The 24,966-nt window shown below is 45.0% G+C and overlaps 2 protein-coding genes across 4 annotated transcripts in view; one reads left to right on the top strand and one right to left on the bottom strand.

The window, feature by feature from the left end:
- The window catches only part of tgds (TDP-glucose 4,6-dehydratase), a 12,615-nt gene extending 1,669 nt beyond the window's left edge, over positions 1 to 10,946 (bottom strand). The window contains exons 1-11 of one of the 2 annotated variants that reach the window (XM_030360012.1): positions 10,748 to 10,946; positions 10,308 to 10,374; positions 9,856 to 9,924; positions 9,342 to 9,432; positions 8,886 to 9,034; positions 7,898 to 7,996; positions 7,222 to 7,281; positions 2,933 to 2,976; positions 2,204 to 2,369; positions 1,696 to 1,751; positions 234 to 331 (exon numbers count right to left, since the gene is read on the bottom strand). In XM_030360012.1, the coding sequence (XP_030215872.1) occupies positions 234 to 331; positions 1,696 to 1,751; positions 2,204 to 2,369; positions 2,933 to 2,976; positions 7,222 to 7,281; positions 7,898 to 7,996; positions 8,886 to 9,034; positions 9,342 to 9,432; positions 9,856 to 9,924; positions 10,308 to 10,374; positions 10,748 to 10,794 (946 nt within the window). In that variant the 5' untranslated portion in view covers positions 10,795 to 10,946. The remainder of the gene's footprint in view (positions 1 to 233; positions 332 to 1,695; positions 1,752 to 2,203; positions 2,370 to 2,932; positions 2,977 to 7,221; positions 7,282 to 7,897; positions 7,997 to 8,885; positions 9,035 to 9,341; positions 9,433 to 9,855; positions 9,925 to 10,307; positions 10,375 to 10,747) is intronic. The other variant, XM_030360013.1, reaches the window with a different exon arrangement.
- gpr180 (G protein-coupled receptor 180) lies at positions 10,388 to 24,966 on the top strand. Of its 2 annotated transcripts, XM_030360008.1 has the most exons (11): positions 10,388 to 10,525; positions 11,222 to 11,314; positions 12,415 to 12,561; positions 19,514 to 19,608; positions 20,207 to 20,312; positions 21,304 to 21,484; positions 21,811 to 21,860; positions 21,958 to 22,115; positions 22,764 to 22,955; positions 23,060 to 23,137; positions 23,818 to 24,966. In XM_030360008.1, exons 2-11 carry the CDS (start codon positions 11,305 to 11,307, stop codon positions 23,977 to 23,979), a joined length of 1,179 nt encoding a protein of 392 aa, XP_030215868.1. In that variant the 5' UTR covers positions 10,388 to 10,525; positions 11,222 to 11,304; the 3' UTR covers positions 23,980 to 24,966. The 2 variants fall into 2 exon arrangements, with proteins under 2 accessions (XP_030215868.1, XP_030215867.1); XM_030360007.1 differs by lacking the exon at positions 10,388 to 10,525 and having other exon boundaries at positions 10,986 to 11,314; positions 23,818 to 24,955.

Raw genomic sequence — 24,966 nt, 5'->3', positions numbered from 1 at the left:
CACCATTGAAACACAATCCCAGCTCAACTATAAATCAATCCATCTCTCTTCCCATAGTCGGGTGTGTCTCAAGAAGGGAGCTATTCAACACTATTGCCACAGTCAACCAAAAGTGGGACTAGACTATTAGGATGGAGGGGGTCCTGGTGACCTTTGACCTGTTACCTGACCTCCTGGTGACCTTTGACCTGTGAGTTACCTGACCTCCTGGTGACCTTTGACCTGTGAGTTACCTGTCCTGCGGAGCCCCTCCGTCCAGGGGACCCTCGGCCTCCAGCCCAGCCCCCGGAGCTTCTCGCTGCTAATTGGGTAGCGGAGCTCCAGCCGCGGCCTGGTCGGGGAGGTCACAGGTCAGAGTGTGAATGTGTGTGACATCTAACCTAACTGCTAACGCTGCTGATTCACTGCGCCCCATTGGTTAGAACCTAAGCCAATCGGGGTGCGGTTTACTTTCCATAATCGCTTTCTGCCCAAGTCATCTATTTGACTTTGCGAATTATAAGGTAAGATTAGATATCCTTCATTCATCCCAGCAGGGAAATGTAGGTGTTTCAGCAGCCAGCATACATACACAATACAACACATATCTACATACATACAGTACATAGCCACGGTGGAAAAGGAAAGTTGTATGGATGGTCCGTGTGCATAAGTAGCTGTTACTCATAGATAGGAATACAACATACTAGCTCTGCCACTGCATAGAATGACAGATAAATAAAGAAATGCGATCAAAAAGTGTGCAAATATACAGGTGAAAAACTACATACATATATGCAGCTCAGGGTAAAGTTTAAATGAATATTCTTTCCTAACTAAAGGAGTCATATATACATTATGCCATGGGATTAAGTAATAGTCTGCTTGGCTAAGGATATAGCCAATGAGGCACAGTGAATCAGGAGTAGGGTTTGTTTAGATATCACAATTTGGCCAAAATATGACTAAGGCAATTATGCTATGTGGCTAACCATATGTATGGAAGTATTGCATCGCCCGCCATTCAAGGCTTCTATTTACATCTTTGTATTGACTATGTATGCACGGTTAGGAAGTAAAAAAAATACACAAACCAGGGAATGAAGGGGTTCAGACCTCCACCCGACAATCCTGAGTCTTTCCGAGCGTTTATTAGCCAACTTTGATAAGTGTTTTAATTAAGGCTGCCCGGTTATGGAAAATAAATCATCACGATTATTTTTGTTAAAACCTGTTTGTTCAAAATTGCATTTATTCAGCATTTCTCTCCGATAACACTTTGAAATTACCCCTTAAGAATAAAAATACTGTACATAGATGTATCCAGCTTTTCTGCAATTTCTATAAAACATTTAATGAATATAATATACTTTTATGTTTTATATTTATTACATAATTGAATTAGTTTGTGTGACCAAGAAATCGCGATCAAATCCTATTAATTGCACAGCCCTAGTTTGAATAGATGTGTCATTTTTCCTGACAAGTTAGTGGAGTGTGTAATGACTTTTTTGATTCGAGTGGAAAAAGACTAAAGAAATACAATAAGAACAGAAAGTACGAATGCAAACAAAAATATACGCTAAAGTAAATGCTAAGGTACATGCTGAAGTAAGGACAAAACAAGACAAACAGAACAAACAGGGAAAACAAAAACGGACGGTATAAACAATTTGAATTATAAATTACAAAAGTATGCTCTTTCATTATACATACCTGTCAGGCACAAAGTCAAGCCAGTCGCTCAGTTGCGTTTCCGGAACATCCTGAATCTGAAACACAGTTTAAAGACCTCATGTTGATGCCATCTCAGGTGTCATACTACGAGACACGTCAAGGTATCGCAACGTTAAGCTCGGTTGGATTCTCTTTTTTCCGACAGTTTTCCAGTTTTAAAGGGGACATATTACACCACCAGCTGTGAGTGGGATTAGCCTCTTCTGACATCACAAATGAGCGTGTCCGCCTAGATGCAACGTTTTCTACGGTCCACTGGGTAGGCTGGTAGAATGATTTGGTAGGACGTAGGAGACATAGTGAACGAGGACGTATGAGAGTAAAAAAAGAATAGTGAACGAGGTTGTAGGAGACAGAGTGAACGAGGACGTAGGAAGCCTAGTGAACGAGGTGGTTACCAAGGTAACCATTAAGGCTAAGGGGTCGTACCATCGTGACTAGCTCCCTGTTGGTTACCATGGTAACCAGTAAGGCTAAGGGGTCGTACCATCGTGACCAGCTCCCTGGCCAGCTGGAGGATGGGCACCTCATGGCCGACGCCCATGTTGTAGACTCCGCCCACCACCCCCTGGGCGAGGACCAATAGGAAGGCCTCGATGACGTCGTCCACGTACAGGAAGTGCCGGGACTTGGGGGAGGAGCCCTGGATGGTGCTTGGACGAGGAGGTAGGAGACATAGTGAACGAGGAGGTAGGAGACAAAGTGAACGAGGAGGTAGGAGACTTAGTGAACGCGGAGGTAGGAGACATAGTGAACGAGGACGTAGGAGACATAGTGAATGAGGAGGTAGAAGAGGATGAAATGCAGAGTGAATGAGGAGGTAGGAGGCATAGTGAACGAGGAAGTAGGAGGCCTAGAGAACGAGGACGTAGGAGACATCGTGAACGAGGACGTAGGAGACAGTGAATGAGGAGGTAGAAGAGGATGAAATGCAGAGTGAATGAGGAGGTAGGAGGCCTAGAGAACGAGGACGTAGGAGACAGTGAACAAGGAGGTAGGAGACATGGTGAATGAGGAGGTAGGAGACATGGTGAATGAGGAGGTAGGAGACATAGTGAACGAGGAGGTAGGAGACATAGTGAACGAGGACGTAGGAGACATAGTGAACGAGAAGGTAGGAGGCATAGTGGACGAGGAGGTAGGAGAGTATAAAAGCAATTGTGAACAAGGACGTAGGAGGAGTATAAAAGGCATAGTGAACATAACTAATGCTGACCATTTCTTGTTGGCTTGCAGGAGGGACACGAATCTTGGAATGACCTAAAGGGAGGAGAATTTAAACAATGGCGAGGTAAACTGATGTGATGAATTGGTTTGCCTCAGGACTATTATAAAGGTGACATATTACATCACCAGTGCCCTATATACTACGAACCTCAATTAGTGGGTTAGCGAGGTATGTTGCCCTCAAAGCCTGGGTTAGCTGGGACCCGAAAGTCTATCTCTTTTAGCTTCACTGTATCCCCATGGGGACTTATGCTCTCAACCAAACCTGGGGTCTCATTTATAAAACTGCGTGGGATCGTTACTAAAAATGTGCGTACGCCCAGAAACCAAGTTTTGCGTGCGCCAAAAAATATTCCGATTTATAAAACCCTGCGTACACACACCGTACGCAATCTTTGCTTTATAAATCACAGAGTGCCTACAAGAGTGCGCAGCTGAATCAGCTTCACGTTCCGCCCTGTACACGCCCCTTTTTAACCATAAATGGTCAATGCAAATGAACTCATGAATTCGATCTGCATATAAAAAAGACTCAGATGCAAGTATTTTGTCTTGTCGGAAACAATGGCAGAAGTACTGAGAAAAGCAAAAAAGCGAAATTTCACCGAGGTTGAAGTGGGGACACTTGTGGGTGAGATGGAGGCCCAAAAGGTAGATTTGTTCGGCGGTCACGGGATTGGGATCGCAAACAACAAAAAGCAGAGTGAGTGGCAACATGTTGCTGCAGCAGTGAACTCTGTCAGTAGCACGGAGCGCACAGTCCCAGAATTAAAAAAGATAGAGTTACATAGAGTTACATATTTTTATGTAGCCTACCAATAAATCGTTATGGACCCTAAATACCCTCTCCCTCCGAATCCTGCCATTTGCATGGTCAGCCAGAGGTGCCTATGGTGCAGGATTACCACGGCGCTCACCTCTGCATTTATAGGGTTACGGTAATAAGACTGACCGAGAACACCTTGGATAATCAGTTTGTAATCACCCACGTAAAATGTTCTTGAACATAACCCCTTTTTAATGCCTGATTTGTCATGAAAAGCATCAAGAGTAACGGACAACGATTGTGATGAGGAGTGTGGCTTGGTTTTCCACACTTGGGATTTAATTGACATTTGATTATGTGTTTACAGTGTCACATAAAAATATTATGTTATTGACACATGTTGGACAGATGCTTTATTCCATGCAGTCGCGCCGTCAGTGGACAGTATGGAGTGACGGGATTAAATAGAGATTTTTTTTTAATTTCTATTCTAAGGAGATGTTTCTGGAGTTATAACTGAGAAATAACGCAGTTGACTTAAATTATTCTGATTAGGATTTAACGCATGATACGGGTTGAAATTAAATTTATGAAGGGCGATGATAAAACAATCGTTCTTCTCACTCTACAATTCTTCGGTCTGACTTCAGTTCACCACCACACCATCTGTGTCGCCAATTCTCCTTTTCCTCCAAACCATGCGTCAGAGTTTGCTTAGGGCTGCGCACATTTTCCCGTCAAGTTGGTTTTTTATAGATCACAACCTTGGCGTGGAAAGTCACGTACGCCAATTTCAGCCTCGTTTTGTGCGTACGCAACGGTTATAAATGAGACCCCTGGTCTGGAGCAGGTTCTCGGCTAAGTCTATCGGGTTACATCGGCGTGCGCAGCTTCCTAGCCCCTCTTTTGACAATGTCGTCACCAATGTGTGGGTGTTCCCGTTGACCTCGGAGCCCGTATCGTAAAGAGTCTCTGCGACAGAGACTCGGGATCTGTCTTTCGGGACCGATCCCTTGGCATTGCCTGAGAATATTCTTCATGAAAGAAACAGGTTCTCATCAGAGGGTATTCACTATTTGATCGTCCTTGTTGGACTTTATGTAAACAATCCTCACTGTTGCGCAGTGTGTCTCCGTGAGAGAGTGGTAGAGTGTTGGTAGCGCGTCAGTCTTGACTTTCTGCGTGCGGGGATCGTCTCCCACGTGATGCGCCTTTATGTGAAGCTTAAAAAGTCCCAATTCTTATGTCATATTGAATACTTAATCACAAAAGGTTATGGAAGTAATTTTTTGTGCTTATTGCAAACTTTAACCCATGTTTTCAAGGCCGTGCTGGCGGAGGAGGTGGAAAACAAGCGATACATTTCTTACATAGGGTGCATTTAAATTGAATTTCATAAATTATAGAATAAGGCAGGTTGGACGTTGCTTATGCATTTCGAAATTATCATCACTCTATTGGGATTAACGGCGAACAATTTTGCATTTGGCATAGTTATTTTATGGACAATATGAAGAATCTTTTCACTTATACGAATTTACACAATGGGCTATTTTTTGCCAGCGCGCCTTCCAAGCCTTATTATGTGCAACTGTGTTGCCCCTAGCTGTTATCTGATTTTTTAACTCCTAATAGGACTTAATTATGACTATCTGTTCCTCTTGAGTGAAATAGACTGCTCTTGATCTATCCAGTTTGTAAAGGTGAGTAAAATGACGCGATAAACGCCCTGTTCACGTTAACACACATTGAACCGAAAGAGGAAAACCTGGCTCGACTAATCGAATCCTAAGTGAGCGTTGTAGTACCATTTAACTCTGATTGCGAGTTGTGTCTCTGTCGATCCAGGTTTTCTCAAGAAAGCCTGGGTATGTTCAGCGTGGTTCGTAGTAGGGCACAGGTGTGAGTTTGATTCGCCATTACAAGCTACTTGTGATGTCAGAAGAGGCAGATTTTCAAAAAAGCTTGTAAAGGCTAATCACACTCACACCTGGTGGTATAATATTTCAACTTTAACCTTGTTTCAGGAGCTGTACATCTGGTGGTCGAACTCAAGGAGCAGGAAATTCGGTGCGCATTTCAATGTTTGCCTATAGAGCTTCGGAAACGCAAGGATTTGATTGGTCTTTATAATCATCACTCATCACTTAATGACATGTGTTGGAAGACACACCCCATTGAAGAATAATCGGTGTATTGAATGTTAATTAATGTACGTTAGAGCCCGGCCGATACTAGGCATTTTCCAAACTATCGATTTTTTGGGTTATTGTGTTGTTGTTCAAAGGACTTTGAGTTTCATACCTTAAGTTAGTATTTTTATACATTTTATATATCAGAACTTTAATACATTTTGATTTTGACTTTTCTTTTGTGACAATAAAACAATAAAATAAAGTTAATTTTTAAACTACATTACATTATTATTTTAGTGAGGACTCATAAATAACTACAAATAACCAATGTTAGGGAAATCTGTTTGTTTTGTTACTCGTTTCTGGAATTTCTTTTTTAAATATATATTGGCTGATATATCGGAATATCGGATTTTTAAATCACCAAATATTTGTATCGGTATCAGCCTTAAAAATCCTTTATCGGTCGGGCTCTGATGTACGTGATAATTAAAGGGACCTTTGTGGTTCTTACCCTAGCTATCTCTGTTGTATACGGGGAATGGGTTAACCTAGTGATTGTTAGTGCTTGGCACTTGATTCTATGAACATCCTTACTGTACCGACAGCGATATATTGGTGTTTCTCTTTCTTCAGACAAATGTATGCTGCTTTAGATAAACGTGTCTGCTAATGTAAATGTTGCAACCCCACACTCTACATATCCCATATCCACCATCTGTTCAGTTGTCAATTCTGTTCAAAAAGTTCAAAGTCTGAACATTTTTGATGAAGAAAAATAAAAAACGACTGATAGCCCTTACTCCTTTTTTTCACGTTTCACGTGATAATTAAAGGGACCTTTGTTGTTCTTATCCTAGCTATCTCTGTTGTATAAGGGGAATGGGTTAACCTAGCGATTATTAGTGCATGGCCCTTGTTTTTAAGAACATCCATACTGTACTGATAGCAGACTTTCTTCGGACAAATGTTCTTATCGTCAGTCATTTTGGATCAACGGGTCTGCTAATCGCCCTGAATGTGAATGTTGCAACCCCACAAAATGATCCATAACCACCATTTGTTCTATTGTCAATTCTGTTCAAAAAGTCAACAAAGTGAAGTCAAAAAAGCAAAAAGCAATTACATTGTTAAAAGAAATCAAGTTAAAAAGCAAAAAGCAATATATTGTTAGAGTTAAAAGTTAAAAAGTGAAGTTATAAAGCAAAAAAGCAAAAAGCAATACATTGTTAAAAAAGTTAGAAATTAAAAAGTTTAAAGTTAAAAAGAAATAAACTTTTTTACATTGTTAAGTAAAAAGTTAAAAAGGAAAAAAGCAAAAAGCAAAAAACATTACATTGTTAAAAAGTAAAAAAGGGACGCATTGTCTGACAGTACCTTCTCTGGGTACTGCCTGGGTCCATAAACATTGTTGCTTCTGGTGACGATGACTGGAAACTGAAGCCAAGGAAAAACAACAGACACACAGAGGTTCCTTTAAAGGTCCCATGGCATGCTACTTTATGAATGCTTTAATATAGATATTAGTGGGCCCCAAACACAGTATTTGAAGACGTTCCTGAAATTCCGCCGTGGTGCAGAATGACAGCTACTAAGGGCCAGTCTCACATTGAGCTTTCCCAAAATGTGCCGTTCGGTTTCTGTAGCTTTAATGCAAATGAGGAGGATAGAGGCGGGTCAAGGAGGAGTGTCGGGGTGTGGCCCTGAGCAGCTTGCAGCCACCATGCGCTCTGTTTACAGTGGATGAATCGCAATGGCGATGCGCACACAGCCTTTAGCCGTGTTCTGTAAATATTCTAGAACACACTGGAGTCCTGGAGCTCTATATCTAAATAATATCATATTTTACATAGATATCTATATCATATAATATATATTATCACGGCCAAAAGCTGTGTGAGCCACCAGACGATATTATGAATCTCAAACGACCGAGTCGGGTAGGCTGGTAGACTCATCTATCCAGCGTACATCTAGCTGGACCAGCCCCCCCCCGCCCGTGTGTGTGTGTGTGTCTCCTTCTGTGTATCTGTGTGTGTGTGTGTGTATGTACCTTGTACTCATCCCAGTAGGACTGAACTAGGCATTCGGCTGCTGCTTTGGTAGCAGAGTAGGGGTTAGATGGTCTGAGAGGACTGTCTTCATCAAACACCTGCAGACAGACATCATCCAAACACCCTTCACAAAGACATCATCAAACCCCTTCACAGACATAATCAAGCACCTTCACAGCCATCATCAAGCACCTTCACAGACATCCAACACCTGCAGACCGACATCACACACACATCAAACACCTGCACACAGACATCATCAAACACCTGCAGGCCGACATCACACACACATCACACACCTGCACACACACATCACACACACATCAAACACCTGCAGACGGACATCACACACACATCAAACACCTGCACACAGACATCACACACACAAACACCTGCAGACAGACATCACACACACAAACACCTGCACACACACATCACACACACATCATCAAACACCTGCAGACAGACATCACACACACATCATCAAACACCTGCAGACAGACATCACACACACATCAAACACCTGCAGACAGACATCACACACACATCATCAAACACCTGCAGACAGACATCACACACACATCATCAAACACCTGCAGACAGACATCACACACACATCATCAAACACCTGCAGACAGAAAGACATCATGAAAATATAAAAGGATATATAAAAGGAATAGTGAATGAGGATGTAGGACAGTATAAAAGGAATAGTGAACGAGGACATAGGAGACATAGTGAACGAGGACGTAGGGGGCCTAGTGAACGAGGACATAGGAGAGTATAAAATGCCTAGTGAAGGAGGATGTAGGAGACATAGCGAACAAAGAAATTGGAGGCATAGTGAACGAGGACATAGGAGACGAGGACGTAGGAGAGTATAAAGGCCTGGTGAACGAGGACGTAGGAGACACAGTGACCGAGGAGTTGGGAGACGAGGAGACACAGTGAACGAGGAGGTAGGAGACAAGGAGGTATGAGTCTCGCCTGCAGGCCGCCGCCCCCGTAGACCTCGTCCGTGCTGACGTACACGAAGCGCCGCAGGGCGTGGCCGGCCCCCCGGGCCGCGGCCAGGACCACCCGGGTACCCTCCACGTTCACCCTCTGGAAGAGGGAGGGACAGAGGTAGGAGGTCTCTGGGGGGAGACAGGGAGAGGGGGGAGACAGGGGGAAGGTTAGGGAGGACGCCTCTGAGGGGGAGACTGGGGGGAGAGGGGGGAGACAGGAGGGGGGGAGGGGGGAGGGGGAACCCTCTAGAGGGGGAGACAGGCGGGGAAGGGGGAGAGTTAGGGGCGAGACAAATGAGGGGGAGACTGAGGGGAAGAGTTAGGGTGGACCCCTCTGAGGGAGGAGGAGGGGCGGGGGAGGAGTCAGGGGAGGGTGTGTGCGTGCGTGTATGTATGTATGTATGTATGTATGTATGCGTGTGTGTGTGCGTCATACCGACGTGTGTCATGGCGGCCAGGTGAAACACCACGTCGATGTCCTCGGTGTTGAAGAGGTGAGAGACCAGACGCTGGTCACACACATCACCCTGAGAGAGAGAGAGAGAGAGAGAGAGAGAGAGAGAGAGAGAGAGAGAGAGAGAGAGAGAGAGAGAGAGAGAGAGAGAGAGAGAGAGAGAGAGAGAGAGAGAGAGAGAGAGAGAGAGAGAGAAAATCACACATGGGGTAATAGCGAGCAGCGACACACTTTGAAAAGGACACAGGTTTACTTTTAGCAAATAATATATATGATATAATATTTATTTATTTTGAATCGAAAAAAAGAGGGGGGAGAGAGAGAGAGAGAGAGACAGAGACAGAGACAGAGAGAGAGAGAGACCAAGCGAGAGAGACACAGACAGACATAGAGCAAAAGAGAGATAGAGGGTGACCAAGAGAGACAGACAGACAGACAGACAGAGATCAAGAGAGAGAAGGACTAGGACAGGCAGAAGGACAGACAGACAGCTGACCTGGATGAAGCAGTAGTTGTCCATGTGCTGAACACTTATGAGACTCCGGGGGCTGCAGCAGTAGTCCAGCTGTGAGGGACAGGAGGGGCTATCAGCACGGGAGTTGTCGTGAGAGTTATCGCGAGTGTAATATAGTAATGTGAGGTATCGCTAGAGTTGCGAGTGTTATGATATAGTAAAGTGAGTTATCGCTAGAGTTGCGAGTGTTATGATATAGTAAAGTGAGTAACCGCGAGAGTTAAGATATAGTAAAGTGAGTTATCGCAAGAGTTGCGAGTGTTATGATATAGTAAATTGAGTTATCGCTAGAGTTGCGAGTGTTGATATAGTAAAGTGAGTTATCGCGAGAGTTACGACTGTTATGATATAGTAAAGTGAATAATCGCAAGAGTTACGACTGTTATTATATAGTTAAGTGAGTAATCGCGAGAGAATGAGTAAAGAGTTCTCACCACGTCGAGGTTGAGGACCCTCCACTGGGGGCGTGCGGTGAGCAGGGCGCATACCAGGTGAGAGCCGCTGGATGACACACACACACACACACACACACACACACACACACACACACACACACACACACACACACACACACAGTTTGAAGGTGGATCATCATCACAGGTTCAATGTTTCTAGTGAACTAGGACGTAGGAGACGCAGCTAAGTACAAAAGGTACAGTGAACCTAGACGTAGGAGACATATACCCTTGTTACGGTATAGTGACCAAGGATGTAGGAGACTGAGCACAGTATAGGCATAGGGAACAAGTACGTAGGAGTCATAGACGCTTAGGAAAGGTATAGTGAACAAGGACGTAGGAGACGGTAGACGATTATAAAAGGAAAGTGAACGAGGACAACAGCGACTGTTTCCATGGACACAGAAGGAACTCACATGAAGCCGGAGCCTCCGGTGACCAGAACAGTCTGGATCGACTCCATTTTTCGTTACGTCCTTAACATCGGGCTCTACCGTCCGAAAAACGGACCCTTGACTTCGTTTCTTACCGCTGTTAGCATTAACATGCGTGTCACACTCCCGCGGCTCTTGTTGTACTGTTGTTGTAGTGGTTTGTTTCGCGACAGTTGACGCGCGGTTTGCGGCAGTGTTGACACGTAGAAAGGGGGGCGGAACCGCCAAGCCTTCTGCCGTCATCCCTTTTCTGATTGGCTCCAGTCCTCGGTGTCCCGCCCAGCTCTTGCACCTGATTGGATTACACTACACGTACACTCAACGTGTGTGTCCGGTGAAGTCGGTGTTCACTGTCTTGGGATGGCTGTTCGTTATCGGTCTAAATAGGACGACACGCAGGGAAGATGTACAAGTATAAAGTGTTTACACTGATGTGTGTGTGGCTCGGTTTCCCAGCGAGGGGGTTAGGTAAGACTGTGACAGGACTTTTCAAGAGCGAAGTGGCCCGGGAGCAGAACGGACAGTTCATCACTCTGTTCATGTACCAAGGTAATACTCTCATCTTCCGTGCACACACACACACACACACACACACACACACACACACACACACACACACACACACACACACACACACACACACACACACACACACACACACACACACACACACACACACACACACACACACACACACGTTCTCTCTCTCTCTCTCTCTCTCTCTCTCTCTCTCTCTCTCTCTCTCTCTCTCTCTCTCTCTCTCTCTCTCTCTCTCTCTCTCTCTTCATCTTCTACGTTCCACCTGTTCGATCAGAACACGAAGTCACCACTTCATCCGGGCAGCTTTTCCTTCTGTGTGTGTGTGCGTGCGCGTGTTCCGTCCATGGTTCAGTTAAGGTCCTTGCAGGAAAAAGGACAACGTGGGTTCTGTCAGGACCAATGAAAAGACAATACATCTCGGGAGTTGATATCTCTCTCTCTCTCTCTCTCTCTCTCTCTCTCTCTCTCTCTCGTACCCCTCTCTCTCTCTTCAAAAAAGCTTTATTGGCATGAAAAAATAAAGGGTTTTATGCATTACCAAAGCAGGTGAACAATAAAGAGGTCAAAGAATAAAACCTTAAATACAAGAAATATATATAATCTCTCTCTCTCCCTCTCTTATGTGTGTCTCTCTCTTTTCTGTGTGTGTGTGTGTGTGTGTCTCTCTCTCTCTTCTTTGTGTGTGTGTGTGTGTGTGTGTGTGTGTGTGTGTGTGTGTGTGTGTGTGTGTGTGTGTGTGTGTGTGTGTGTCTCTCTCTCTTCTGTGTGTGTCTCTCTCTCATCTGTGCGTGTGTGTCTCTATTCTTATATGTGTGTGTGTGTCTCTCTCTCTCTCTTTACCTTGTCCCTGTCTCTCTCTCTGTTTGTGTGTGTGTGTGCACATATATGTGTGTGTCTCTCTCTCTCTCTCTCTCTCTCTCTCTCTCTTTGTGTCTCTATATATGTCTCTCTCTCTCTCTTTATCTTATCTCTGTGTCTCTCTTCTGTGTGTGTGTGTGTCTCTCTCTCTTCTGTGTGTGTGTGTATGTCTCTGTCTTCTACATGTGTGTCTCTCTCTCTCTTTATCTTATCTCTCTCTCTCTCTCTCTCTCCCCCCCCCCCCCCCTCAGGAGACCACGGTCTGCTGGTGAACCGGCTCCATAACGTCCCCCTGGCCGTTGAGAAGGAGGCCCGTCTCCTCCTCTACACCAACATGGCCGCCTCCAGCCTGGAGAACCTCAGCTGCCCCGCCAGACTCATCAAGGCCAAAGTCATCAGTAAGAGAGAGAGAGAGAGAGAGAGAGAGAGAGAGAGAGAGAGAGAGAGAGAGAGAGAGAGAGAGAGAGAGAGAGAGAGAGAGAGAGAGAGAGAGAGAGAGAGAGAGAGAGAGAGAGAGAGAGAGAGAGAGAGACCGCGGTGGTTCAACCATAGGCCAGGGGACAGCACTACAGACACTAATCTAACCACAAGCAGACAGACACAAAGTGGAACACAAAGTGGAACACACAGAGACACACACACACACACACAGACCAAAGCTCTCTCTCTCTCTCTCTCTCTCTCTCTCTCTCTCTCTCTCTCTCTCTCTCTCTCTCTCTCTCTCTCTCTCTCTCTCTCTCTCTCTCTCTCTCTCTCTCTCTCTCTCTCTCTCTCTCTCTCTCTCTCTAATTCAAATTCAAATTCAAATTCAAAGTGCTTTATTAGCATGACAGTATTTGAATACAGTATTGCCAAAGCATATTCAAGTTACACAAGAATAATTGTACAAATAACAGATAATAATAATAACACCAACAATAATAACAATAACAACAACAATAATAAAGTAAATAAAAAGTCAGACTGAATCTCACAGGTTATGACATTTTAGGACATATTGTGATTTCTGTTTTGGATCAGATAGGAATTCATTCTACTTTGGTTTGAGGTTTGGTTTGTCCTATGTTCTAAATAGACTTCTTTTGCTTGATTAATTATTTAGTTGACTCTAATTGGTGTCTGTGAAACAGTGCTGGGCCCCGTTTCCCGAAAGCATTGTTAGACTAAGTGGATCGCAGAGTGGGTCGTACGAGCATCGTACAGTTTTCACACCGTTTCCCGAAAGCATCGTTGGTAACGAACGTCTTGAAAACGCTCGTAGCTAACGAGTGCTCCAGGGTACTCGTAGGACGCTAAGAGCATCGTTAGCCTACTATAGAGTGAACTCATTATTGCATGCGGGTGTCTTCATTCATAAAAAAATTAAAACATTCGGGAGTATGCAATAATACAAATTATTCTAAAGAGGTCAGAGACTCCGTGCACAGCCCCGCCTTCCCCAGTCAACCAAGAAACCCCGCGCCGTGACGAACGGGGGATTTGACCCCCTCGGTTTTACACAGGAAACTTGTATGGAGTCAGTTTCCTGCCGTAATTCAAACCTGAAAAAAAAAGTTTCAAAGGCTTGTAAGTCTGGGTTTGAAAACTCAACACCTTGTAAAAAAGGTTTTGCAACACTGAAAAAAGAGATTATAACCTGAAAAAAACTAAAACTAAAATTCAAACATCTGTAAACATGATTTTGTGTTCTATTTTATCTTCTTCATCATTTTCACCAACACATTTTCAAAGTTCAAACAATTTCACCAGCGCATTTGCAGAGTTTCAAATCTGGCACTGTTCTAACAGTGTATTTCATTGTTGCCCGGTTGTGAAACCTTTTAAATGGGATTCTGCAAACAGGTGTTTATACATTGAGAAATACGTTTTGAAAGGTTGAATATTTAGTTTTTAAAAACTTGTAAAGGTGTACGTTTACGACATTGCAACGTATTTTTTCAGAACTGACTTTTCAGCACTGACTTTTCAGAGATTTGACCACACAGGCGCAAGCTTTGAGTCACGTGTTCACGTGGCAGTTCACGTGGCAGTGTTCTGACGCCACTCGTTTTGAAACTCCTGACAGTCGAATCTGAACAGGGGACTCTTGTCAGGGTTCGGTTCTTGGCTTTTTGGGCCTCAAAATGAAGGGTATTCTTGGGACTAGATTTTAAGTGCATCCAGAATTTTAGTGCTAGTTTTTGGATAGGTATAGCCAACAAATAACGACCTAATTCTGCCCTACATGCGTTGTTTGGTGTTTTTGTTTGGACTTTCAATATGGATCGGCAGAATTCAGAATTCAGAATTCAGCTCTATTGGATGCTCATCCCATGTAGTGTAGTCATGTGCACTGAGTGGACCCCAGACCTCACTTCCATACAACGCGATAGGCTGTATTATACTGTTCAATAATTTGCACCAGTTTGAGATCGGTATGTTTATGTTGTAAAATTTAGATTCTATTGCATAAAGGGCTCTACAGGCTTTTTCTTTGAGTGCATTCACTGCCATGCTGAAACTTCCAGATGCATTAATATCCAGACCATCATTGTGTGTTCTTGGACGGTGCTTCCTTGAGTGAACGTGAATTTGTTTTCCTGACATCTGGGCTTCTGTTGTAAAATCATAATTTTGGTTTTCATTTGGTTTACTGTCAGGGCCCCGTTTTGGCAGAATTTCGCTAGCAGGTCCAGGTGCTGCTGTAGGCCCTGATTTTACTTCTGCGCTTTGAAAGTTGAGTCCAGGAGCTGCAGACTGTTCCAACTGCACCACTAACTCATTTATGTAGATGTTGAAAAGCTTTGGACTCACCCCCCGTTTCTGTGCGAAGAACTCTGTATACCATTCTCTACTAGTTTGTAGTATAATCCTGTGTGCCAAATAGAGTCAAATGCTTTTTTAAAGTCAACAAAGCAGGCAAATATTTTTCCATTTTTCATATTTTTTACATGTTTGTCGATTAGAGTGTGTAGGGTGTAAATGTGAACTGTAGTACGGTGGCCTGGAAGAAAGACGATTTGGTTTCTACACAGGGTATTGTCTTTGTTAAGGAAGGTTTGAATTCTCCCATTTAAAATGCTATGAAAACCTTCCCCAGATTACTGTTCACACATATACCTCTGTAATTATTAGGGTCCAATTTGTTTCCACTTTTATGAATTGGGGTAATAATTCCTTGATTCCAGATGTCAGGAAAACAGCCAGAATATAGAACAAGGTTGAACAATTTGAGTATAGCATTCTGCATTGCAGGTTTGCTATATTTAAGCATCTCACTTCTGATGCTGTCAGGCCCACAGGCTTTATGGGACTTTAATGATTTAAGTTTTTCTGTCAGTTCTTCACTTGAGATGGGGAAGTCAAGTGGATTTTGATTGTCTTTAAATATCAGTTCTAAATTGTGCTATTTTCTTTGATCTGGTTCTGATTTGTTTCTGTTAAATTTATTTCACTGTAAAGCTTTTTGAAATGCTCTGTCCAAATATTTCCGTTTTGTATTGGTATTTATTTTTGTTCTTTTATACTCATTGTTCGACATACCCCAGAACTCTTTTTTATTGATGGATTCTTCGATTTCATGAAGAAGTTTGCTGTTATAGTGTTGTTGTTTTCCTTGGATAGTTTCTTTGTATCTTTTAAGGGAGTTAAACTATTGCATTCTTAGATCTGCGTTGCTTTCGGTTTGACAGATGTCTCAGTTCTTTCCTCATTTTTTTTACATTCTGTGTCAAACCATTCGCATGTTTTTGTTTTTTAATGGTTACCCCTTTCTTTTTTCTGAGTTCAGCCTTTTTAGCCGCCTTGTATAAAATGTTGTTCACTTCTTGAACAGCCATGTTGAGGCTCTTTTCATCAGTACAGAACTGTTGGTTAGCAAAGTTAGTTATTTTGTAGGTTAATTCAGGTGAGTTGAGCACTCGTATGAATTTTTCTGCGCTATCTGGAGCCCATCTGTAGGTTGGATTCTTAACATGTGTTAGTAAATTGGTTGGTCATTTTTAGGAATATATTAATTCAGTTATGGTCTGAAAAAGGAGTTTGCCGCCTGACAGTGAATGCACTGAAGTAGGAGGGGTCCATGTCAGTGATTGCATAATCCAATACACTGTTACCAGGGGCTGAAGTAAACGTGAATCTCCCTAAAGAATCCCCTGGTATCCTGCCGTTAAGCATGTGCAGGCCTAAGGCTCGACAGAGGTGCCCTAAGTCTTTTCCACTGTTATTAACCACACAGTCGAGGTTTCTTCATGTGGTGGTGGTTGGTGAAAGATGCAAGGGTGACTGGCCAAAAACATGTGCACTGCCCTGAGGGTCTATGAAGTCAGGCTCAACACCAGTGCGTGCATTAAAGTCTCCACATAGTAGTAGCACTATTCCCTGTGCTTGAAAGTATCTCATATCTGAGTACAAATTATTGAAGTAGTCTTCTTGATAGTATTCTGATTCTGCTGGTGGAATGTAGTCAGCACAGAGGTAAGTTGTAGTTTCAGTGAGGCCTATATTGTGTAGTTTCAGCCAAATGTGATATTTTTCAGTTTTAACGACTGATATACGTATGTTTAGTCAATTCATTCTTGCACCACACCAGAATACCACCAGAATCTCTTCCACGGCGTGCCGTTCGTAGTTTTACAGATGGCACAATGATCTCAGAGTAGTTGGTTGGACACATAGCAGCAACATTTTCTCGACACAAGGTCTCAGTGAGAATGACAATATCACTGTTTTCAGTACATTTAAAGAACTCAGGGTTTGTGCTTTTCAAGCCAAAGGTTGAGGAATACAGACCCTGATTGTTCCAATAGCTAATGCAAAAAGAATGCATAAGTGCAGTTACAATAGAAAAAGAATTGTCTCTCTTGCGGATGTGAGGCTTTTGTTGGGGACGGTGTCTTCTTCCGGGGCTGGGGAATTGCCTTGTGATGGGGTGATGGAGGTAGATGCTTGGGGGACGAAGGCCAGCAGGAGAATGGCATATTGCTCTGCATGAAGGGTGGGGGAGGGTAGCGGTAGGGGTATGGAGGACGGGGCTGTGAGCTGGTTGGATTCCGTCCTAGGGCCACATCTTTTAGGCAAATTTTCTGACTCCGTCGTACAGATCCTGTGGGCCGATGGAGGGATGATGGGCTATATAGACGTTAGGCAGGGCAGTGCAGCTTCTGGTTAGCTCTACATTTATGTCATGGATAATATGCGCCTATGTAAATGTAAGTGGGTTTGTGACCGTGTTTCTGCTTATGATTGTCAATTGCTGCTTTATTTATGTCCATCTGCTCCTTCATCTGCATTACTTCCCGTAGGAGGGCTCTCTCCTTGTTGCTGGCGTCTTCTTTCACCTTGGTTATCTTGGCTCTGAGGGTTCAATTTTCCTCCTGGATGGTCTGGAAGGCATATCTGAGCTCAGAGAAGGATGTCTCATTGTCAACTCTTTGTTGCTGGAGCTCCTCTTTGAGTTCCCTGGAAGAGTCATAAGGGGAGTTGTCTAACCTGGCCAGCATGAGCTCTTTGAATTCAGCCAAGTCTAGCTCAAGAAGAGCCAGTGATTCTCTGAACTGCTTGTCAGAGCTGGGGGATGTTGGTGGAGCCGATGTTAAGACTGATGTCTCCTATTCCTGCTCCTCAGCAGGTATAGGAGACATCAGTCTACTCTCTACCTCTGCTTTCAGCGTGGGGAATGCTCTCTCGAAGGAGCTCAGGCTGTTTTCATTACCCTGCACTAGGACTGTACCCTTTTTGTAGTAGAAGATGGTCAACTCGGGGTCATCTATGTTCAGGGTCTCATCTTCACATATTGTTAGCCTGCCACCACGTCCAATTCCCCTTTTGCGTATGTTGTCGTAGTGTTTGCAGAAGGACAAATGTCCACTCAGGAACATCATTGGTGTGAAAATGAGGTTACATTTGCCTTTTTGAACGGCAAAGTCTGTATAAAGGACCTCTGTGTTTTGTTAAAGGACCTGCTCTTTGTGTTTTTTCCTAGCCTCAGCATCTGTGCACCTATTAGGAAACACAACTTCCCTATATTCAGCTGGCTGCTTGGTTGCCACGGCGATATAATGTTTAGTGTTCTGCTCCAAATGTCACTTGGTGCGTTTCCATCCCCCTGATTTTAAGCGAACTTTGAAGTATCGAATCGGTAAACGGTGATGGTAACACTAAGAATTTGCATAAAAATCCTCTAATTCGCGAAAAAGTTTATCCGCTCGCTTGAAGGGGTTTTTGAGAAATGCGAAAGAGATTAAATTCGCAAAATGGGAGATTGAAACACTCTTTTCGAAACAGCTGTGATGTAGCGAATTTTGAACACACAGGACTGACAGTCTTTCCGTTTTCCGCATAACGACCGGCCATAGCAACCCTGCCGACATCAATGTGTAACGTCATCACCCACGTACTCACGTGCTCTCCCATACGTAAGGCACTCAACGTCGTCCTCGTATTTCCCTTGCTACTGCTGTGTACATTGTAATTGCTCTATTTCTTCGTATACGGATACGGAAGTTAAAATAGCCAATGATAACTTCACTGAAAGAACAGTTATACCCAAGGGAAACCAATTGCTGCTGAATTCCTCTCTCCATGTTTGTTGTTACCCTTCTCTGTTGGCAGACTAACCGCTTTCTGTTACATTTGTTGCAGCTTTTCTACTTCTACCATTTATTACAGCCACGTATAGGCATACATTTTTTGCCTACAGCGCCACCTCCAGGCCGCACTAGGGTAGTTACCCGCTTTAACCACTTGATGGAAACGCACCTAATTCAAATTACTTTTTTGCGAACTTTCTAAAGATTCGCATCACCTTTTAGATGGAGACGTAGCTACAGTCCGAGGTCAACAGTTAGTTAGCTATGCTAGCCTGCTAATCCCACTTTAATGGTTAGCAGATAAACAGAATGCATATGAAGAGTAGATAAGGCTTCTTGGGCAACTGTCCTTAGCCTGTGATCAGGCTTACCTTGGTTAAGTCCAGGTTTCGTTTTTTGATTTAAGTCCTGTTGTAGGCTAGTCACCGAGTCACTTCTCCTTCAGTTATCTTCAGGTTTCTTTAAGTTGTTCTCTTTTGTTGTAATCCACATAAAAATCCAAGAAAAGTATCTGGTTTCTTATTGCTTCCTATCCTGAAACCACATTTAGTTTTTCTGTATTGTCTCACTTTTAGGCTAATTCATCATATTTTAACAGGAGCTCATCATAGATCTGACTGCATGCATCTCTCTCTCTCTCTCTCTCTCTCTCTCTCTCTCTCTCTCTCTCTCTCTCTCTCTCTCTCTCTCTCTCTCTCTCTCTCTCTCTCTCTCTCTCTCTCTCTCTCTCTCTCTCTCTCTCTCTCTCTCTCTCTCTCTCTCTCTCTCTCTCTCTCTCCAGTCCATCTGACGGATGAGGAACACAACCAGACCCTCCCCTCCCAGCCTGCCCCCAGTATGTGGCAGGCGCTCTACGTCGACCGCTACACCTGCGGGGTAAGGAAGGGCCCGCCTCCCTTCTAGTATACAGCATTTCAGGCACCTAACCCCGACTGCTCCCTGACGGAAGGTTGCATGTTCGATCCCCGGCTCCTCCTAGCCGAGGGTCAAGGTGTCCCTGAGCAAGGCACCTCATCCTGACTGCTCACTGACGAGCTACCATTCGTCCTGCCTGGTCGACTCCGCCGTCTGTGTGTGATGAATTGTTTTAAGTCGCTTTGGATAAAAGCATCCGCAAAATCCCCTGAATGCAAACGTAGTAGAAGTCTTGAGAATAAACGTCCCAAATCACTCTGGACTTGAGCTGACCCTCCACCTACTCTCTCTTACCCTCTCCTCTCTCCCACTCGTCTCTCACCCACCCTCCCCTCTCTCTCTCTCATCCTCTCCCACCCTCCTCTCCTACCCTCCTCTCTCGTCTGCCCACCCCTCCTCTCATCCCCCTCTCTCTCTCCCACCCTCCTCGCTCCTTCCCTCTCCTCTCTCACCCCTCCTCCCTCCCGCCCTTCTCTCTCTCCCACAACCTCCTTCTCTCTCCCCCTCCTCCCCCCAACCCTCCTCTCTCTCCCAACTCTCCCACCCCCTCCCGTTCCAGGAGGGAGGGCCCATTCCTTCCCATGGGGACGTGGGCTTCACCCTGGTGCTGTTGAACCCCGACTCCGCGGGGAACCCCCGCGATCATTTCAGCGTGGAGGAGGCAGGTGAGGCACCGTCTCACCCTGACACACTCACCCTTAGCTCATCACTATAGCCTCACTAACACCTAGCTCATCACTATAGCCTCACTATCACACACTCACTCTTAGCTCATCACTATAGCCTCACTATCACACACTCACTCTTAGCTCATCACTATAGCCTCACTATCACACACTCACCCTTAGATCATCACTATAGCCTCACTAACACTTAGCTCATCACTATAGCCTCACTATCACACACTCACCCTTAGATCATTACTATAGCCTCACTCACTCTTAGCTCATCACTATAGCCTCACTATCACACACTCACTCTTAGCTCATCACTATAGCCTCACTATCACACACTCACTCTTAGCTCATCACTATAGCCTCACTATCACACACTCACTCTTAGCTCATCACTATAGCCTCACTATCACACACTCACCCTTAGATCATTACTATAGCCTCACTAACACTTAGCTCATCACTATAGCCTCACTATCACACACTCCCCCTTAGATCATTACTATAGCCTCACTAACACTTAGCTCATCACTATAGCCTAACTAACACACTAACGCTGTGATCATCACTATAGCCTCACTAGCACACACTTACACTTAGTTTCAAACTATAGCCTTAAACATTTACACTTAGATTAAAACTATAGCCTCACTTACACTTAGTTTAAAACTAGCCTTACTATCACACACTAACACTTAGATCATCACTAGAGCCTTACTATCACAAAATGACTTAGATTCAAACTATAGCCATACTATCATACACTTACACTTAGATTCAAACTATAGCCATACTACTATCATACACTAACCCTTAGATCATCACCATAGCCTCACTAACATATACTTACACTTAGATCATCACTATACCCTTACTATCATACTTAGTTTATAACTATAGCACTTACTTTCTCTCTCTCTCTCTCTCTCTCTCTCTCTCTCTCATGTCGATCCGACCCCTGACCTCTGACCTTTGACCCCAGGGCTCCACAGCTTCTACTGCCTGCTGCTGCTGGCCTACTTCGTGGCGGGCTGCGTGTACGTCCAGCCCCTCCTCCAGGCCCTGAGGAAGGGGGGGCCCATGCACACGGCCCTGCAGGTGCTCTCTACAGCACTGGCCCTCCAGGGAGGCTCCGCCCTCTGCAACTACCTCCACCTGGCCAGGTGAGGGGGTATCTGAATCAAACGCACCCACAGGGGGGCGGGGCTAGAATCACACATCACAGATGTGTGCGTGTGAGTGTGTGTGTGTGTGTGTGAGATATGTGTGTGACACACATATATATATATATCTAACAAACACGTATTTATCTCACATACTCACGCACACACTGTGTGTGTGTGAGTGTATGAGATTTGTGTGTGTGTGTGTGTGTGATATATACGTGTGTGTGTGTGTGTGTGTTTGTTTGACATACAGTATATGGTATATGAGATACGTGTGTGTGTGTGAGTGATGTTAAAGGCTGTTTTTCTCCTCTCTGTCCCAGGTACTCTAGAGACGGAGTCGGTATTCCTCTCATGGGCAGCCTGGCAGAATGTGAGTACACACACACACACACACACACTGTGGATATACGATTAATAAGATGAAGCCAGGAAGGTATGACCCCCCCCCGTCTGTCCGTCCCCCTCAGGGCTGGACATGGTGTCCCAGGTGTCCATGCTCTACATGCTGCTCAGCCTCTGTATGGGCTGGACGCTGAGCCGCGGTAGGAAGCCCCAGTCCAGACCCCTGCAGTGGGACTCCTCCCCCACCTCCACCAGCCTGGCCCTGGGCGGGGTCCTCGTACTGGTGAGTACTAGTCTGGTGATCAGCTCCATACTGGTGAGTACTGGTCTAGGGATCAGCTCCATACTGGTGAGGGGGTGAGTCGAGAATCAAGTGTACCTCATGGTGTGGCGAGTCTAGAATCAAGCGCACCTCAGAGTGGTGAGCCTAGAAACAAACGCACCCCAGTGGGATGGTGAGTCTAGAAACAAACGCACCTTATGGTGGGGTGAGTCTAGAATCAAGCGCACCTCATGGTGTGCCGAGTCTAGAATCAAGCGCACCTCAGAGTGGTGAGTCTAGAATCAAACGCAACCTTGAGGTGATTCTAGATACAAGCGCACCCCAGTGGGATGGTGAGTCTAGAAACAATCGCACCTTCTAGAATCAAGCGCACCTCATGGTGTGGTGGGTCTAGAATCAACCGCAACCTTGAGGTGATTCTAGATACAAGCGCACCCCAGTAGGATGGTGAGTCTAGAAACAATCACACCTTATGGTGGGGTGAGTCTAGAATCAACCGCACAAGTATGTACATTAAGTGACACACACGCACACATGGAGACACACACACACACACACACATAGACACACACACATACATAGAGCCACACAGACATACACACAATAAGCGTGACGTATCCAGGGGTGACGGTTCGATGCCTTCCCCAGGGGGGGCTGTTGCTATGGGAGCAGTACACGGAAACGGAGCACCACAGCTTCCACGCCCAGAGCAGCGTTGCCGGGGGGCTGCTGATGGTGCTCCGGGTCGCCATGGCGATCATCCTGGCCTCGGTCCTCTACCAGATCATCTCCTCGGAGCGGAGCGCGCTGAAGAGGGACTTCTACCTCGGCTTCTCCAAGGTGAGCACACACGCACTCACGCTCAAAGACACACACACGCACACGCACAGTCGTGTGGTCCTTATAACTCATTCATTGGGCTTTGGTGTGCTTTTACTTTGAAGGGCTGTTTCCTGTGGTTCCTCTGCCACCCGGTGCTGGTCGTGACCTCGGTGGTCTTTAACCACCACCAGAGGGAGAAGGTGAGCCCACCGGTCCATGTTCACACCTCAGAGACCCCGCTTCTACACATCTGCAATACGCAAGAAGGCCATGCATAGATTAGGGGCTCGTTGATTATGGAAAAAAATGTATAATCACGATTATTTTGGTCAATATTGAAATCAGGATTTTTCAAACGATAATATTTGACTTTGAAAAACATGATGCATTTATTCAGCCTTTCTCTCAAATAAAACCTTGAAATTTCCACTTAAGAAAATAAACAAAAAAATCGAAAAAAAATTACAAATAGGTATCCAACTTTTCTTCTCGAAAACATTTAATGAATAAAATAAATGTACTTAAGCTTAAACTTGATTATATTCGTTTTTATACTCAACTCTGCGGAGATAAAGATCATTTTGTAGATCTTTATCGATTTCATTTTGACCATTGTTTTGTCTCTCGGTTTTGTCATCTTCTAAAAGGAAAGCGACACTTTCTTTTATTTCACGTCATTTACTGACAAATGAATTATAATTATTATTGATTGTTATTATTATTGGGTAATAAATAATCTCTCTCTCTCTCTCTCTCTCTCTCTCTCTCTCTCTCTCTCTCTCTCTCTCTCTCTCTCTCTCTCTCTCTCTCTCTCTCTCTCTCTCTCTCTCTCTCTCTCTCTCTCCCCCTTCCCTCCTCCTTTTCCCTCCCCCCCCCTCAGGTGGTGACCATAGGGGTGGTCTTGTGCCAGGCCATCGCCGTGGTGATCCTCTACCAGCTCTTCCTGTCCCGCTCGCTCTACTGGGAGGTGTCCTCGCTCTCCTCCGTCTCTCTCCCCCTAACCATGTCCCGGGGGGGCGGGGCCTCGAGCGGCCGCCGCTGAGTAGGCCACGCCCCCCTCAACATGTCCCGGGGGGGCGGGGCCTCGAGCGGCTGCCGCTGAGCAGGCCACGCCCCCCTCAACATGTTCCAGGGGCGGGGCCTCGAGGGGCCGCCACTGAGCAGGCCACGCCTCCCTCAACATGTCCTGGGGGGCGGGGCCTCGAGGGGCCGCCACTGAGTGGGCCACACCCCCCTCAACATGTCCTGGGGGGCGGGGCCTCAAGGGGCCGCCATTGAGGAGGCCATGCCCCCCCACCCTGCCCGGGGGGGAGGATGGGGGGGGGCCTGACCCTCGCCTGCAGAGGTTGTTCAGAAGGGGTTTAAGTCCTGCAGGTGAGGAGAGGGAGGACCGTCTGTTATCTCCCTCTCTCTCTCTCCCCCGTGAAACAGTCCCCCCCCCATTCATACTGATGAGAGGACAGCGGCAAACTCGATCAGGAAGGATGTTTTATAATATTTAGGGATTGGCTTTTAGCTTCAGCTAGTGTGTTCACCAAGACTGAATATTCTGTGAGGTGGAGAAAATCAGCCAATCAGGAGGATCTGCAACCACTGTCTACTCTGTGTTCTCATGATAAAAGTCTTGTCAAAGTTTTATGCCTTCACTTTAAAAGTTGTGTCAAAGCTTCAAGTTATCACAACGAAGGTTCTCTATGAACTCATTTTTTTCACTATAAAAGTACTATCAACTCTTGTTTTCACTATAAAAGTCCTGTCAAAGCTTCATGTTTTCTCTATAGAAGTCGTCTGTCATCTTTGTTTTCACTATAAACGTCCTCTGTCAACTCCTCATGTTTTCACTATAAAAGTCCTCTGTCAACTTTCTTTTCACTATAAAAGTCCTCGTTCAACTCATGTTTTCACTATGAAAGTTCTGTCAACTCATTTTTTCAAGATAAAAGTCCTCTGTCAACTCTTTTTTTCACTATAGAAGTCCTGTCAACTCTGTTTTCACAATAAAAGTCCTGTCACCTTCATGTTTTCACTA

The sequence above is a fragment of the Gadus morhua genome, chromosome 7 (genome assembly GCF_902167405.1).
Source record: "Gadus morhua chromosome 7, gadMor3.0, whole genome shotgun sequence".
Classification (NCBI taxonomy): domain Eukaryota; kingdom Metazoa; phylum Chordata; class Actinopteri; order Gadiformes; family Gadidae; genus Gadus; species Gadus morhua.
This window is presented reverse-complemented; position numbering and strand designations above follow the sequence as displayed.